The 16,608-nt window shown below is 54.9% G+C and overlaps 1 protein-coding gene and 1 non-coding gene across 2 annotated transcripts in view; one reads left to right on the top strand and one right to left on the bottom strand.

The window, feature by feature from the left end:
• Positions 1–1,870: 1,870 nt before the first annotated feature.
• Positions 1,871–16,608, bottom strand: part of ST14 (ST14 transmembrane serine protease matriptase) — a 44,861-nt gene continuing 30,123 nt past the window's right edge. The window contains exons 8-19 of the mRNA XM_066365242.1: positions 14,873–15,012; positions 14,432–14,529; positions 13,695–13,804; positions 12,966–13,096; positions 11,688–11,792; positions 11,231–11,341; positions 11,031–11,144; positions 10,619–10,741; positions 9,574–9,760; positions 3,484–3,758; positions 2,596–2,732; positions 1,871–2,518 (exon numbers count right to left, since the gene is read on the bottom strand). Coding sequence (XP_066221339.1) covers positions 2,357–2,518; positions 2,596–2,732; positions 3,484–3,758; positions 9,574–9,760; positions 10,619–10,741; positions 11,031–11,144; positions 11,231–11,341; positions 11,688–11,792; positions 12,966–13,096; positions 13,695–13,804; positions 14,432–14,529; positions 14,873–15,012 — 1,693 coding nt within the window. The 3' untranslated portion in view covers positions 1,871–2,356. The remainder of the gene's footprint in view (positions 2,519–2,595; positions 2,733–3,483; positions 3,759–9,573; positions 9,761–10,618; positions 10,742–11,030; positions 11,145–11,230; positions 11,342–11,687; positions 11,793–12,965; positions 13,097–13,694; positions 13,805–14,431; positions 14,530–14,872; positions 15,013–16,608) is intronic.
• On the top strand, positions 5,571–5,646 carry TRNAS-GGA (transfer RNA serine (anticodon GGA)). Its single transcript has one exon. It is a non-coding gene; the product is annotated as a tRNA-Ser (tRNA).

Raw genomic sequence — 16,608 nt, 5'->3', positions numbered from 1 at the left:
TCCAAGGTCATCAGCTTGAGCGCAGGCTCACCAGCTTGAGTGTGGGGTCGCTGGCTCAGTTGGAGCCCCAAATCAAGACATGTATGAGAAGCAATCAATGAACAACTAAAGTGACACAACTACGAGTTGATGCTTCTCATCTCTCTCCCTTCCTGTCTTTCTTTCTGTCTCTTGCTAAAAAAAAAAAAAATTAAAAGAAAAAAAGGAACAGACACTTTTTTTGAATTTGCAGTCATCAAATGCTTGAGACTTCGGGACACGCCTTGAACCACAGCTCTGGGCATCTGGTGGGACACTGAGTGAGCTGACTCTGCTGGCCCGTGGCCACCTGTCCAGTGGTTGTCAAACCTGAGGTACATTAGAATCACTTGAAGCACAGACCGCCCGGCACCCCAGATTCTTTGAGGCCAGAGGTCTGGGTGGAATCTGAGGATCTGTGCCTCTGAGACTCACCAGGGGCGCTGCTGTTCCTGGCCCAGGGGCCACACTGGGAACATGGTGACCGTCTGCCCAGTCCCCATACCACAGACCATTGAGACTCTTGGAGAGGGTGGGGTACCTTGATGACTAACTGCAAGTTTAACTCTCTTCTTAGGTGGAAAACAAGGGGCCTGAGAAACTACAGTCAACTGCAACAGGGGTTGAGAGGGCTCTGTGCCATTAGGGGACAAAGGCACTTTCACAAGGAACTCGACTGATGCCCCTGCCTGCACTTCTGACCTGGGGAGGGTGTTTCAACACAGCAGCAGCCCATGGCAGGAGAACAGCGTACTGTGAGAGGCACAGCCAGGCTAGCCTCCCCGAACCCGTGTGTGGGAAAACACAACCACACGGGGCCAAGGCCTGGCTGCCTGAGGGGCACCTGTGCCTCGGAACCTCTCCCTGCACATCAGCTATTCATGACAGGGCCCCATCTGCACAGGAGTTTCTGACAGCATATCCATTCTCCCACTTTCCACACCTTGCTAACAACAAATACTCTCTCCCATCCCTGGAAGGGAAATTCAATGCAGATGCCTCTCTAGGTGTCAAAACAAAACTCCCTCCCCCCAGAAGGTAAAACATGCAAACTAAAATGAAAGAGGCAGCTCACCTCCTCCAAGAAGTCTGACCAGATTGCTTCAATCACACTGCATTGTTCCTCCCTTTGGTTTCCAAAACTCAGAGGGCAAAGACCATTCATTCAGCAAATTTGTGTTAGCATCTCTTAGGAGCCAGGCCTGAGCTGAGGATAGAGTGATAAGCAATGACCATCTGTTTTCCTTGATGACACTGCCATTTGCTTCTCTTAGGTTGGCTGCTCTACCCTAAGCCCAGCTCATACAATGCCTCAAAATGACCCTTCAAGAGCTCCCTAAGGCTTCCCTAGATCCCTGGCACTGTGCTTCTGGGTCATTCCAAACAAGGAGAATATTTTACACTAATATAAGGAAAACTCAAAGGATCATGGATGGCACTAGAGATATGAGAACATGTAAGCAAGACAGCATGACTCCTCCAAGGCCACACACACACACACACACACACAGCAGTCCTGTAACCACTTTTCACCTAATGGAAAGTCTGACCTACTTCCTCCTTTCTCCTTGGGACAAACACCCCCCCACCCCCCCCCCACCCCCCACCCCCCCCACCCCCCCCCCCACCCCCCCACCCCCCCCCACCCCCCCCCCACCCCCCCCCCCCCCACCCCGTCTCAGAAGCTACAGATGAGAGCAGAACGCAGCCCTTGCTGGCCTAGAGAGCCACAGCGCACTGTGGCCCCACTCTTAGCCGGCTCCAGGGTCTGTGCTGAGGGGAATTTAAACCCAGCTTATTGCACTGGGGCTAGGAAGGAGAGCCCAGCAACGCCAGTAAGAACAAGACTATCTAAAAAGAAATAAAGTATTTTACTCACACACACAAATACATACTCTGAACCCCACCCTGGGAGCTGGTAAAACAATTCAAATCTGAGGCCTTTGTCTTCCAGGGTCCTTCCGCCCCGGTTTCCTGAAGAGTGTGCCCCTAAGGGCCCACAGCGCCCCACCAGCCCCACTCAGAGGCAATGTTGCAGCTGTTCATGGATCAGAGCGGCGGAGAAAGCTGATCTTCAAGAATGACTAAGGCTGGAGGGAGCAGGCCGCAGTCTTCAAGCCTCCGCTCGGGGCGTTGCCGTATCTCCCTTCCCTACCTCCCCACCCGGCTCTAGAGGCTGAGGGAGGTGAGAGGCTCTGCGGGCTGTTCCTCCATCTCCAGAGTCCTGGGGAGTCAGTGCAGTCTGGGCTCTGGGGGGCCTGAGACAGGGCTGCAGACGAAGATCCTCTTCTTGGCCCATGGGGTACAGGCTGGGGTGCCCAGTGGATGGCCCCTGCCTCTACACCCCCGTCTGCTCTTTAATCCAGTCCCGAAACACAGGGAGCCTCGTGTACACGCCTGGCCTGTCCCTCTGAGCACAGCCTTCACCCCAGCTCACCACACCGGCCTGGAAGATCCGCCCGTCTGCCTCCACGCTGGACAGGGGGCCCCCGGAATCGCCCTGAGGGGAGACAAGGCCTGAGTGCCCCGCCCGCGTCCCCAGGCCCGCCCACCCGCCAACGTGTCCACAGCACCCACCTGGCAAGCATCCACGCCCCCGCTCAGGTAGCCTACGCACATCATGCGCGGGGTGATCTGCTGGGGCATCAGCTTCTCACAGGTCGTCTGGTTGATGACGCGGATCTCTCCTTTCTGCAGGATCAGCACCACGGAGCCTGTGGAGCATAGGACAGGCTGGGCTGAGCGGGCAGGCCGGCTCCTGGGGGCCGCGCGGCGCTGGGGGGCAGCGCCATCCAAGATGCTCCCACAGGGATCACTGGACTGGCAACCCAAAGCCTGAGGCTCACAAACAGCTGATGACACGACTACTGGAGGGATATCATGCACCACGTGGAGGGACATCATGCACCACGTGCAGACACTGGGGGCTGGATGGGGGCGGATGCGGGCGGAGAGCAGGCGGGGTGGGGTGGGGGTGGACAAGGACCGGAAAGCTGAAGAAAGCACCACAGCGTGCCCACAGAGGTTTGGTTGAGGCAGGAGAGCCTTAAGGCAGGTTAGTTTTCTTTTTCCTCCCTATAGTCCACAAATTTTCAGCAGTGTAGCTTATTATAGTAGACCTGATTTTTTTCAATGTATCATTTACCAACTAGCGAGCAGCCTTCAGATGGAGGCAGAAGGAGAGAGGAGGCCGGGTTCCCACCACCGGGCACGGCTGGCAGTCCTCTCTAAATCGCAGTGTTTCCACAACAATGTTCCTATAGTCACTGAGTATAGTAGCATTTAGGGAGGTGTTTGTATCTTCATTTTACAGGTGAGAAAAGGCTCAGAATTTAGGCAACTTGCCAAAGTCACTCAGTTAAGTGGCACCACCGGGCCTTCCGCCCACAGCCTGGCCTCCAAATCCCCCCCCTTTCACTAGGAGCCTCCGCTTGGCTCCTGGACAGCCCGGGGTGACCCGCTCACCTCCCTCGTAGGTGTGGCCCCAGCCGGTGACCCAGATGGCCTTGCCCGTAGGGAAGACGTGCGAGGTGTCGGGCAGGCAGATGGGCCGCACGGTGCTGCTGTACTTGACCGGCTGCTCCAGCTCCAGCAGCGCGATGTCGTAGTCGTAGGTGAAGTCGTTGAAGGACGGGTGGGTGATGATGCGCTTCAGCCTGCGCTCCTGCACGCCCGAGGCGCTGCGCTTGCTCTGGTCCAGCAGCCCCAGGAAGGCGGTCCACATGGTGTGGTCGGAGTACCTGCAGGGGGCGCAGAGCCGCCCAGGTGAGCACGCCCCCGGGACGGAGACGCCTGTGCACACCCGGGCTGGGGGCTGGAAACCGCCGGTGACTCCCACCACCTCGCTCACCCCCATTCCCTTTGTTTCCCTCTTCTAATTCATTTTTGTCTGATTACCAAAATATAACTTATTATATCTTTTTTAAATCCAATCCTCCACAGAAGGAATAATACAGGACTCAATCCAAACACTTCTCTACACGGTGGCACACACGGGGGTGGGCAACAGGAGGTTTACAGTTGTGAGTACACAAAACACAACTAATAAAGCTGTTGTAACAATCATAATCCGTGTGTCTCTTTCCATACAAACAACTGTCAGCCTACCCCTGTATTCTAAGGCCCAGATGAGCTGAGAAATACATTGAAGTTTATGTATTGGGTTTGTTGCTGGCAGCAGGATCAGTGTAGCGACTCTGAAAGTGTCTCATGTTTGCTAAAGGATTGAACACACAAGGACAAGACACTGATGGTGGGAGTCAATTTCTGATGTGAGAAAACGGGGCTGCAAATAGGGGCAGGGCAGAGGATCAACCCAGTACATAGGAGGTAGCAGGAAAAGCTCATGATTTAAAAAAAAAAAAAAAAAAAACAGGCCCTGGTCGGTTGGCTCAGCAGTAGAGTGTCCGCCCAGCATGTGGAAGTCCCAGGTCAATTCCCAGCAAGGGCACACAGGAGAAGTGCCCATCTACTCCTTCACCTTTCCCCCTCTCCTCTCTCTGTCTCTCTCTTTCCATCCCACAGCCAAGTCTCCATGGGAGCAAAGTTGGCCCGGGCGCTGAAGACGGCTCCATGGCCTCCACCTCAGGTGCTGGAATGGCTCCGATTGCAGCAGAGCAAGGGGGTAAGGATCACCCCCTGGTGGGCATGCCAGGTGGATCCCAATCGGAAGCATGTGGGAGTCTGTCTCTCTGCCGCCCCCCGTCCCCATTTCTCTCTTTGGAAAAATATAAAAATTAAAATAAAAAAAAAACCCAGCCTCAATGCAATGACATCCCCAATGTCACCCAGAACTTGGTTTCTAAGCATCCTTCTCCATTAAAAAGCACCAAGGCTCCTTGGAGAAATGGTTGTGTTCAGGTCTGGAGCAGGTAAACAATAAAACCAACTTAGAATGTTTATTTTACCAGAAGCCAGTGAGGGCTCAAACAACAATGAAGCCAGTAGGGCAAGGTGCCCACTGGCCAAGATCAGGGTCATCAAATTAAACAATAAGATTATTTACTACGCATGCTGAATAATAGAAAAGGGGGACTGGAAATCCATGAGTCCATCCCGAGTCTAAAAAGTAATTTCAAAAGAATTGATAAGGAGAGAAGGAAAGCTATTCTTTATAGAACACCATCAGCTAATAAATATATAAATCGCATTTTGCACCTAACATAGCAATAACCAACACATTCAAGAATCACTGAGGAATGCTAAGATCACTGGGTAAAAGATTGTTGGGGAAGAATGTATCCCACGATTCAAAGTATCATCCAAGATGATTTATAACGGGGAAGTATCTTTATAACAGGGAAAACCAGGGACACCACCTTAACCCAGCAGTCAGACTATCAGAATGACTCTCAGTTATTCCCATGATTAGCATGTCTTTTTAGGACACAATATCACCTAGGTAGCATTTCCCATCCCCCCCCCAAAAAAAGTGCAACCTAAGTCTAATCAAGGAAAAACAACTGGAAAAGTACAAATTGAGTCTATAAAGTAACCGGCCTGGACTTTTCAAAGCTGAAATGCTATACAGACCAAAAAATAAAGGCATGGGGGCCCTGGCCGGTTGGCTCAGTGGTAGAGCGTCGGCCTGGAGTGCAGAAGTCCCGGGTTCGATTCCCGGCCAGGGCACACAGGAGAGGCACCATCTGCTTCTCCACCCCTCCCCCTCTCCTTCCTCTCTGTCTCTCTCTTCCCCTCCCGCAGCGAGGCTCCATTGGAGCAAAGATGGCCCGGGCGCTGGGGATGGCTCCTTGGCCTCTGCCCCAGGCGCTGGAGTAGCTCTGGTCGCAACAGAGCGACGCCCCGGAGGGGCAGAGCATCGCCCCCTGGTGGGCGTGCCGGGTGGATCCCGGTCGGGCACATGCGGGAGTCTGACTGTCTCTCCCTGTTTCCAGCTTCAGAAAAATACAAAAAAATTTAAAAAATAAAAAATAAATAAAGGCATGGGGAGACTGTTTCAGATTTGAAAGAGACTAAAGAAAACAAATGACTGAACACAAAGCATAACCCTAGGCTGGATCCTAGATTTAAAGGGCAACTTTGGGAGAATCGGACAGCAACTAGCTAGCGCTGTCATTTCTGGATGTGATAGCTGTGCTGCGGTCACATGGGAGAATCTCCTTGTCCTTAGGAGATACGGGCGATGCCCCAGGGAAGACGTGGCACAATGTCTGCACCTTATTCGGAACTAGTTCAGAAAAATATAAGTGCACATCTGCAGGAGCTCGGCTTAGGAGGATGCAAGTGACCGAGCCGGCTGCGGACTGTGTCCGACAGCTGCCAGAGTTTGAGGGGAAGACGTTAGAGCCAGTCACCAAAGAGGGCTTTGACCACAAAGCCTTCCCTATTAAACCTGCCACAGCGGTCTTTTCTCTAAAGCCCATGTTACTCACCTAGGACAGTCTTTGATCTAGTCTCTGACTGTGTAAGGTATACACACCTACCAGTAACTGAGACAGCAGCGGGCAAGGTGTGGCCACCTGGATCCCCCATGCCGTGGTGTTGGAGAGCACATTGGAAGTAGTTTACAGTCAGACAGCTGACTGCTCACCAAGCCGCCCATTTTAAGATGACTCACGCACAAAAGAGGTAAGTAACTTGCCTAAGATCACAGAGTTAACAAGTCATGTACCGTGAACCCAAACTTAGGCAACCTATGCTCTTAACCACAAGACGGTATCACCTCGCAGTAACAACCTGTGAGCATTCGCTGACCTAGAAATGTGTCCAAAGGAACTTCACTCCAGGTCCTTACACACTTCACACCTACCTGCCTGCTTCTGCTCACAACTGGCCCTTTGCCTGGCGGGTCTGAGACACTTTGTCCTGTGACAAACACCCTCAAATTTCAACACTCAGATCAGATACCCCTGCTCATAAAGGCCTCCCTAACAGAGGTCACGCTCCCCAGAGCTCAGGCAGAATTCTAAACACCACACACCGGCGCTCAGCAACCTGTCCACAGGTCTAGCTCAGCACTTACTATGCGCGTGTGTGCGTGCACATGTTCGCACACATTTGTACATGTGCATATGCACACAGAACAGATCTTGTCCCCTCACCCTGGGAAGTCTGTGAAGATCAGGGACCAAGTCCTACTCATCTGGTCTCCCCAGTCTAATAACAACAGTGGTTGTTGAATGCATTGATTGGCAGAAGTAAGACTGACAGTCAACAGAGGATGAAGGAAGTGGGAGGAGGGGTGAGATGCTGAAGTGAGGAAGAAGCTTAGGAGGCCGTGGCACACATGCTGGAAGCACACAGGCGTGGCCCCGCCTGCCCTGCTGAGGTCCGGGAACCGTGGGACCACGTGAGAGAAGGACAGCCAGCATCCAGCCAGCACCCAGCCCTTGGTTTCTGTTTATCCTTCCCCGCTAAAAGGGCTCCTTCTAGGCTGGGCCAGGCAACACATAAGATGAGCCTACAGCACCTGGTTGTGCCAGAAAGCAAAGAACTGGCTCAAAAAAAACCCCACAAAAGAATGAGGCCATGTCAAAGGGACACAGAAGCCACACACAGTGAGCTCTCAATAGTCGAATCTGAAACAAATCAAGCAACAAAGTCACTAACAGGGCCCGGACTCAGAACCTGAAACACGAATACACATGAGTCAGTAGGAATATAAACAGACGGTTAAATAAAAGGGAGAGAAGAGACAAATCTTCCTAACAGAAGAATTTCCAAATTGACTCACATCCAAGGAACAGTATGTAGAAAGGGGGAAAACAGTTACATCCTAGTGGAGAAAGCTGGTTCAACTCTATCTTAACCAAAGACAAAGATTAACATCACCAGCGATGTCATGTTGGTATCATTTACCCACTGATATGATGTGATAGTCCTCCAAACCTTGTAACAACATGAGAACATCAGTCACACCCCGATGGGGGCATTCTACAGGATACCTGGCCTCCAGACGGTCTAGATCATGAAAACAAAAGACAGAAGCTGCAGACTGGAGGAGACTGGGGAGGCAGGACAGCAGGGGTGCAGTGGGGACCAGGACTGGCTCTTGGAGCAGAAAGGACATCAGGGTAAACACTGATGCAAAGCCAGGAGGCCTGGATGTGGTCAACAGTAAGGGGCCAGTGGGGGCTTCCAGGGCTGACCGATGCCCCGCGTTAACAGCAAGGGGAAGTGCATGAGGGGTACACAAGAATTCCATACTGTCTTTGCAACTAACCTAGAGTCCAAAATAAAGTTTATTTTACAACATTCTTAAGTAAGTTCCCATCACCTCAAAAAAAAAGGAAAGCATTCCTGCCTAGGATTGAGTTGGAGCAAAATGACAAAATTGGAAGAGAAAGGTCAGTCAGGTGGCTCAAGGCCACACCTCAACAGCCCAGAGAGCCCATCGCCAGCACCTCCTACACAAAGTCTGCCTCGTTAGGCCCACACACAGTCTTTTCTTTAAGTCCATGTTACTGCCTGGGGACAGTCCTTGGTTAGATGAGCAGACCTAGTCTCTGACTGTGTAAGGTATGCACACTACCAGTAACTGAGACACCAGCTGGGCAGCTGTGGCCACCGAGCAGGGACCCTACTCCCTCCGTCACCCACGCCCACATGCCTATCTGACCGCGCCCCACATCTGTGCCCGAGGCTACGTGCTGCCACAGACCCTGTCTCTCCTGCAAGCCCATGCGGTTCTCTCCTGACTGCAAAAGGGCATCATGGCAAGCCAGGGGCCCTCAGGGAGCTGCCTGGGCAGAAAAGCAGGTGCTCAGCAGGAAGGCCCTGAGGCTGGGGATCCTTGGAAGGTCTGCTCCCCTGTGCCTGCTCCTCCAGGAACAAGCCACCCCTTAGACTCCCCCTCAAAGCCAATGGCCAGAGGGCCTGCGTAGGCTGGAGCTAAGACACAAAGAGCCAGCCCTGGGTCGGGTGACCTGCCCGGCCCATCCTGAGAGCCCAGCATAGCCCTTCCTTAGGGACCGTCCCTGTGCCAGGCTCCAGTCTGCCCTGGACCTGAGGTTATGTGCAGAGCACCTACTCTGTGCCCAGCATGGCTCAGCGTTTCAGGTGTGTTGCCATAGCTAAGTCTCACAACTCTAAGGATAAGAACGCAGTGTCACCATTTCCACTGAAAAACCTGAGGCCTAGGAAGTATGACTAACTTGCCCAAGGTCACCTGGCAAGCCAGAGCTGCCCTCTTACTAAGTCCCACGGAGTCAGTGCCTTTAGTGCCGTGCCTGTGGACAGACTGCGGAACCCGCACACCTGGGTCTGAGTCTATCCCTGCCACTTAATAACTGGGCAACCAACCTTGAGCAAATGTCCTCCCTGAACCCACGTCTCTGTGAAATGCGCACGTAGCCAAACCTGCTTAACCGGATTGCTAGGAAACACGCTTAGATGGTGCTGGACTGCGAGGGAGCACGACGGGACACTGTTTTTATTATTACTGTCAGCAAGCCCCTCCTGGGGTGTCTGCAACCCCTCCGGCCCTGCCCCTGCCCCAGTGCCCCGCACCTTGGCATGACTCACAGACACGGGTTTTCTAAACCCACAATACCAAGAATTCCAAGGAGGCCCCCTGCTTCCCGCCCAGTGGCTCACTTAAATCCTCTGTCGTCAGCGAAGCAGTGGGCGGCGGACACCATCCAGCTGGAAGAGATGAGCGAAGCTCCGCACAGGTGGCCCTGGCCCAGGGCGTGGAGGCTCACCTGCCAGGGCCACTCGCCCTCTTCTGCGTCCTTGCCTCCAACCACCCGGGACTGCCTGCTGAACGGCCGCAGCCCGCAGTCTGGGAGGGCAGACAACCCGAAGGGAGGGCAGTGAGTTAAGGTGAGGTACAAGCTCCGAGCCCCACACTAGGCCCAGAGACGGCATGTACGGGGCAGTCGCCTTGTGGTGGCCACAGCACTGTTGGAACAGTTGTGGCATGAGGGACCCCTACAAATAAGTAACTCAGTCTCAGACCCACTGACTTCCACGGGGCCCCTCTGCCCTGCTCCCAAGTTCAACACCCCACACTCCCCCCTCCCTCCTCTGCACAAATGCATTCAGGAGCCCTCGAGACACCTGCTGGTTTGCTTGGATTTACTATGGGAGTCATTTGCCTAGATTTCTTTATCAAATGCTGAAAGACACAGCTCTCGGGGCAACAGTGATGGATAACATGAAGTCACAGAACAGCTGCAGCTATGCTCAAACGTGTCCTGAGGCCGGGCTTCGAATACACACAAGGGGCAACAAGTTAACGTAAGGAGTAGGGTGCGGGCAAAACCCTGCGAGTGCTCCGATCAGCTGTGCCCTTTCTCCTCCTGGTGGGACCGGAATGGAAGCCAGCGCTTGCCATTGCCCTGTGGCCAGGCCCAGAACCCGGAGCCAGCCCAGCACTGCCTACCAGGCAACAGCCGCCAGAGGCTCTGCCATGCGGGCTGCCCTGGGCCTTGCCTCCAGGTCAGAGTATGCCATGGGGCAGTGTCTTCGTGCCAACCAACCAATCAATAAGGTCATCCTTTCCTCAGGCAGCCCACCCTCTCCCCTGGGCAGCTATGGGGGAGCAGGGCCTGGCAGAAGCAGGCACACTGTGCGTGCCTGCACAGTGACCGGCCCACATAGTGACCGGCCACACAGCCACAGGCGGCGCCCTGCTCACCACAGTTCTTCTCGTCCGAGCCATCTCTGCAGTCCTTCTTCCCGTCACACTCGGGGTTGCGCTTGTTCACACAGAGCCCGTTGTGGCAGCGATAGGTGTGTTTGGTGCAGGTGACGGTGCTCACTGCCGAGGGAGGGGGGCACAGGAAGAAAACCAGCTCCTCCTCTGTGCACCCCTACTCCCCTCGCCCAGGCCTGCCCACCCTCCGCACCCCTGCCCGCTGGCCTTCCAGCCCAGCCAAAGGTTCTCCACCTCCTAGAAGCTTCTTCCCCTCAGGATGCTCTTTCTCATCACACTTCACACGGTTGTCTGTGTTTATTAAACTTCGGACACGCTGCGTGTGAGTGTTCACACCTGCCTCCCGGTGCAGGAGGGAGAGCCCCTGAAAAACGGTAGGCTGGGCCAGCCTTACCGCTTTGGCACGTGGCCTCGTCGAACCCGTCCCCGCAGTTGTCCACTCCATCACACCACTGGCTCTTCGGGACGCACTTTCCGTTGCCACACTTGTCGGTCCCAGGTGGACAACCTGGGAAGCACAAAGCTCTCAGCAGGGGCTCGAAGGCTCGGCAGAGTCGGCTGCAGGGAGCCGGGGCAGCCCCCACGGGCACTCACTGCACTGCTGCTCGTCACTGTTGTCCCCGCAGTCGTTCACATTGTCACAGACCCAGTAGAGGGGCTTGCAGAACTTGTTCTTGCACATGAACTGGTAGGTGGCGTTGCATTCTGGAGGGGGCGAGGGCAGCGGTCAGCTGGTGAGGTTCAGCAGGGGTGTGAGCCCCACAGCCTCACTCATCCCTCACTGCGTCCCTGGGAAGCTGCCTGGGGACACGGTCCCATCTGGGGAGTGGGTCCGGGTGCCCTGTGTCACCGGAAGTGGACAGCACGACAGTAATGCGCCTCCATCTGCTCCCCAGGAGCTGGGCTCCAAACAGCAGCGTGAGGGAAGGGGCTAGATGTCTACACAGGGTATGGGCACAACCTCCCCGTCCCCTTGGGCAACAAGGGCCAGCTGGCCGGAGCCAGGGCACAGCCAGGGCAAGAGAGGACAGCCAGGCCGCAGCCCACTCACTGCAGTCGAGCTCATCGCTATAGTCGGCGCAGTCGGCCCAGCCATCACAGCGCAGCTCATTCCGAATGCAGCGCCCCGTGTTGCACATGAACTTCCCCGGGCACGCTGCAGGGGAGAGGACCGGCCTAAGTCCGCGGCCGCCACCCCTGCCTCCCCTCCCCCACAGCCCACCTCAGTCACGATGAGGACTGGAGAATCCTGCCAGTCCAGCCCTCCACAGAGGAGCAGGGCTGCAGCTGGCACCAAGCCGTGGCAAGGCGGCTCATATAGCCCACGTGGGAAGGCTGGCCCAGGGCCCCTCCTGTCCGCCAGTGAACAAAGCCCGGGAGCTCTCGGCAGGGTGGGGAGGGGCTGGCTGCGTGCGCACTCGGGTCCACCACCCCGCGTCCTAGGCCAGCCACGTCCCTGAGCGCCGGGCTCTCCGTCAACAACACAGAGCAGCAGCCCCACAGCTTGTCAGAGTGTCTGTCCCATGCAAGTGTCAAACGGCATCCCCGCAGCTCCTTAGCTAAGGTATTTTCCACATTTCCATGTTTCTGAAATTGGAAGGTGTCTGACAACTGATGTCATCAGGCAGACGACAAAGCTGAGAGGAAGCCGTTGTCACTTTCTCTGCCTTGGTAGCTTAGTCACTTATCAAAGGGGTTTGCTCATCTAGTTACACTTCTGGTGGGGAGCCAGGCAGTGGAATTTTAACTTAAATTTGGGTTCTTGCGTGTAGTTAAAAATGTCTTTCGGAAAGGTTATTCTCTGAGGCAGGTCTGAGACAAGAAACCATGTGTATGTGGAAGAACTGCTATTCACACAGCGGTCAGTGACATTAAAGGCCACAGAAACCACCGGAGCTCCCAGGGACAGATTGCAGACGTGTCAAAGCTGGAGTGGTTAGTACAACGGTCATGGTCCAGAATCTTCTAATGTGTCTCACAACTATGTTATTAATCGTAAAGGCGCTAACGGACCACAAAGACAAACACTGATGATCGAAGTCACAGTGACACAGAACCATAGGGACAGGTGGTCCAAAGGCACTCGGGGTCCTCGGGCTCCAAGGGCCCCCCCGGGACTGCAGGCATGGTGTGTGCCAGTGTTCACCGAGGCCTTTTGGAATAAAGGCAGTCAAGGCAGCCTTTCCGCCCAGGGGCTAATAGAAGGACGTGCACCTTCCATTCTGTGCCGCCTCAGAAAGGGGGAAGCCCAGTGCTGAAGATGCAGCACGGAGATGCACCTCGGGCCCTTCCCTCTAGCCTGGTTCCTCCTCCTAAAGAAGTCACTCACGGTCCCGGGAGTCGTAGGACTGGTACTCGGCCAAGAAGCCCGTGTCAGTGTAGGACTGATCCGAATGCAAGTGGACCGTGATCCTGCTGCTCTTGCTGGCAACCACAAACTGGGATCTCTCCCCGCAAAACCTGGAGGAGGTGGCCAAGAGGAGGCAGGGGACCCACCTTCAGGCTGTGGCACCCTTCCCCCAAGGGCAGCAGCACCAAGCCAGCTCCGCAGATGCTTCTCCCCCTCGCTGGCCTGCTCCCCTCTGTCACTAGCCTGGCACCCCAATCCCCGGCCGACCTCCCTCTCCTCGGCCGACCCCCTACTCCCCGGCCGATCCCCCTCTCCCTGGCCGACCCCCCTCTCCCCGGCCGACCCTCCACTCCCCGGCTGACGCCCCTCTCCCCGGCTGACCGCCCTCTACCCGGCCGACCCCCCCACTCCCCGGCCGACCCCCCCCCACTCCCCGGCCGACCCCTCACCACTCCCCGGCCGACCCACCCCCACTCCCCGGCCGACCCTCCACTCCCCGGCCGACCCCCCTCTCCCCGGCCGACCCTCCACTCCCCAGCCGACCCCCCCCCACTCCCCGGCCGACCCCTCACCACTCCCCAGCCGATCCCCCTCTCCCCGGCCGACCGCCCTCTACCCGGCCGACCCCCCCCACTCCCCGGCCGACCCCCCCCCACACCCCGGCCGACCCCCATCTCTCCGGCCGACCCCCCTCTTCCGAGCACTCACTTCTCCCCATTAACCTCCACATAGTCCTTGGAGCAGGTGCCCAGGGGCATGTTGGGCTCCCACAGGTAAAAGCGTTTGAAGAGCACCTTCACATTTCGGTTGTTGGGCACCTGGAGAGAGGGAGAGAGAGAGACCCACCTCCTGGGTCTCCGCAGCTTCTCAAACCCAAGGACATGGGCGGGGCTGGGGGCTGGGGGCGGGGGCAGGGCACAGTGACACAGAGCAGGAGGGCAGGGTCTGTTTAGAGGAACTTCTAAACTCAGAGGGAGACACACTGTTACATCGCTGAAGAAGGCTGGAAAGTTCTCCCAACATTATCAAAAGGAGGGAAAGGAAAGATCTCTGATTGGGACAGGGTGAGGAGCAGTCCTGTGAGCAGGACTCTTGTCTCAGGCCCTTCAGCAAGTGCTTTCCCTGCTGCCCACGCATACTCCGGCCTCATCCTGACCGCCCCCCTGGGAGGCAGTCCCCTGCACTCCCACGCTACCTGGAGCAAGCTGAGGCTCTGCCTGAGGGCCCCCGGTCACCAGGGGGGCAGCTGGGCTTGAGCCTGCATCTGCCAGACACTGCACGACCTGCGTGCCCGCGGGCTTCACGTCTGCAGCTTCACTGTTGCTAAGGAGCTCTTCCCCCCTCTGCCCTCCTCACATGTACCCTGGACCACCCTGCCTGCCCCCTCTTTCTCTTCCTCTCTCCCATCTCCCCGACCCTCCCTCTTCCACCCCTGTAGCTCCTACCTCGATGTCCCAAGTGCAGTTGACGTTGGGCGGGTAGTGGCCCGGATAGTAGGGGCTGCTAAATGTCCCCTGGGCTTCACGTAAGTAGCCTCCACAGCCTGAGAGGAAAGGGGAAAGAGCAGGAGGACTGAGGACGTGCTCGGCCAGCGGGCAGGCGGAGGGGCCGGAGCCGGCCTGAGGCAGAGCCCACACTCCCCATCAGCTGCAGGCTGGGCACTGGAGGCTCCAGAGCAGCCGCTGGGAGGTCCAAGTGCTGGGGGCTGACTCCCGTAGGGAGAACTCCTGACCAGGTGAAGGGCAAATGGCCCTATGACTTGATCTTCAAGCTCTGTCACCAACCTGGGGCCAGTTCACCAGCCACAGGGTTTGGCCTGTGGCTGCTTGGACTCAGGCCAACCACTAACTACTGCCCCCTTCTCCGCCCACCCTGTCCCTCCTTACTGGTCATCTTAGGCAACTGGAAGAATACGGCTTCAAAGCCAGGATGTCGCCGCTCAGTGTTGGTTATCAGCGTGACGAGCAGGACATTCTGGGAGGAGAGGAAGGTCAGGTTGTAGGAGGGGGGGTAGGTGCCACACAGCCTGTGGGGGCAAAAAGGGAGGCCATTAGTGAGAGCAAACAGAACCCAAGCAGAAGGGGCCCAAGGACCCCATCCCTAACCCTGGTCCCCTTCACAAAAGGCCAAGGGTGAGGTCGAAAAGCCCACTCCACACAAACCATCAGCCACCTAAATAAGGATTGTTATAAGGCTATCTTTGTTTAAAATAGCAAAACTGGCCCTGGCCGGTTTGCTGAGAGGATAGAGCATCAGCCCAGCTTGCAGATGTCCAGGGTTCCACCCCCACTCAGGGCACACAGAGAAGCAACCATCTGCTTCTCTCCCCCTTCTCTCTCTCTCTTCCCCTCTCGCAGCCAGTGGCTCAACAGGTTCAAGCATCAGCCCTAGGCACTGAGACTAGCTTCACTGATTCAAGCATTAGCCCCAGATGCGGGTTGCCTGGTAGATGCCGGGTGCATGCGGGAGTCTGTCTCACTATCTCCCCTCCTCTCACTTAAAAGGAAAAAAGGAAAAGCCTCAGAAACACTGACTGCCTAACATTAGAAGATTCACTAAATACATACAGGCTAAATAATAACAATACTAGTAGTAATAACCACATGAACAATTAACACTTATTAAGAACATGCCAGCCTGACCAGTGGTGGCACAGTGGAGAGAGCATCAACTTGGAATGCTCAAGTCCCAGGTTCGAAACCCCGAAGTCACCAGCTTGAGTGCAGGCTCACCAGTTTGAGCATGGGATCACTGGCTTAAAGCCCAAGGTCACTGGCTTGAGCAAGGGGGTCACCGGCTAGGCTGGTGCCCCTAGTCAAGGCATGTATGAGAAAGCAATCAATCAACAACTGAAGGGCCACAACTTCGAGTTGATACTTCTCACCTCCTTCCCTTCTTGTCTGTTTGCCTGTCTCTCTGCTTAAAAAGTAAAAATAAAAAAGAACATGCCAGGCCCTGTTCTTTGTGCTTGTATACCTATTCACTCAGGTAGTTTCATAACAGCTCTGTGAAGTAGAGACGATTATCCCCATTTTATAGATAAGGACACTGAGGCATTGGAGAGGTGAAACAACATGCCCACAATTCCACGGTCAGTCAATGTCAGGGCAGACATTCGAACCCCAGCATCAGGCTCCAGAGCCCACAGGGCCAATGAATGACCATGTCCTGCTGCCTCTCAACTGCACCACGTCATGCAACCAATGAAAAATGATAATTAGAAACAGAAGTACTGATTTGGGAAGAGCATCATAATAGAGGATGGAATAAAAATAGGTTTAAAATTGTGAGTACATGAAACACAGTTTATTCTTGTATTATTACTTATCATTGTATTATTTTCCACATAAACAACTGTAAACCTACTTTTGCTCAGCCCTGTACACGTCATTTTTAAAAATCAAATAACAAAACCAAAGGAACTATATAATATCCTGCATTTAAATATAATCACAAACATATACATCCACAGCAGAAATGTCTGGAAGACTATACATCACAAAATTAACAGTGATTGGTTCTAGAAAGTAAGTTTGTGAATGCTGTGTCCTCCTTATGCATGTCTGTTTTCCACTTCTTTTCTTGCAGGAGATATATTTATTCGCTGTACAACTAATAAGTA

The sequence above is a fragment of the Saccopteryx leptura genome, chromosome 2, assembly GCF_036850995.1.
Source record: "Saccopteryx leptura isolate mSacLep1 chromosome 2, mSacLep1_pri_phased_curated, whole genome shotgun sequence".
NCBI lineage: Eukaryota > Metazoa > Chordata > Mammalia > Chiroptera > Emballonuridae > Saccopteryx > Saccopteryx leptura.
The sequence above is the reverse complement of the archived record's forward strand: the minus strand, read 5'-3'. Positions and strand labels throughout refer to the sequence as shown.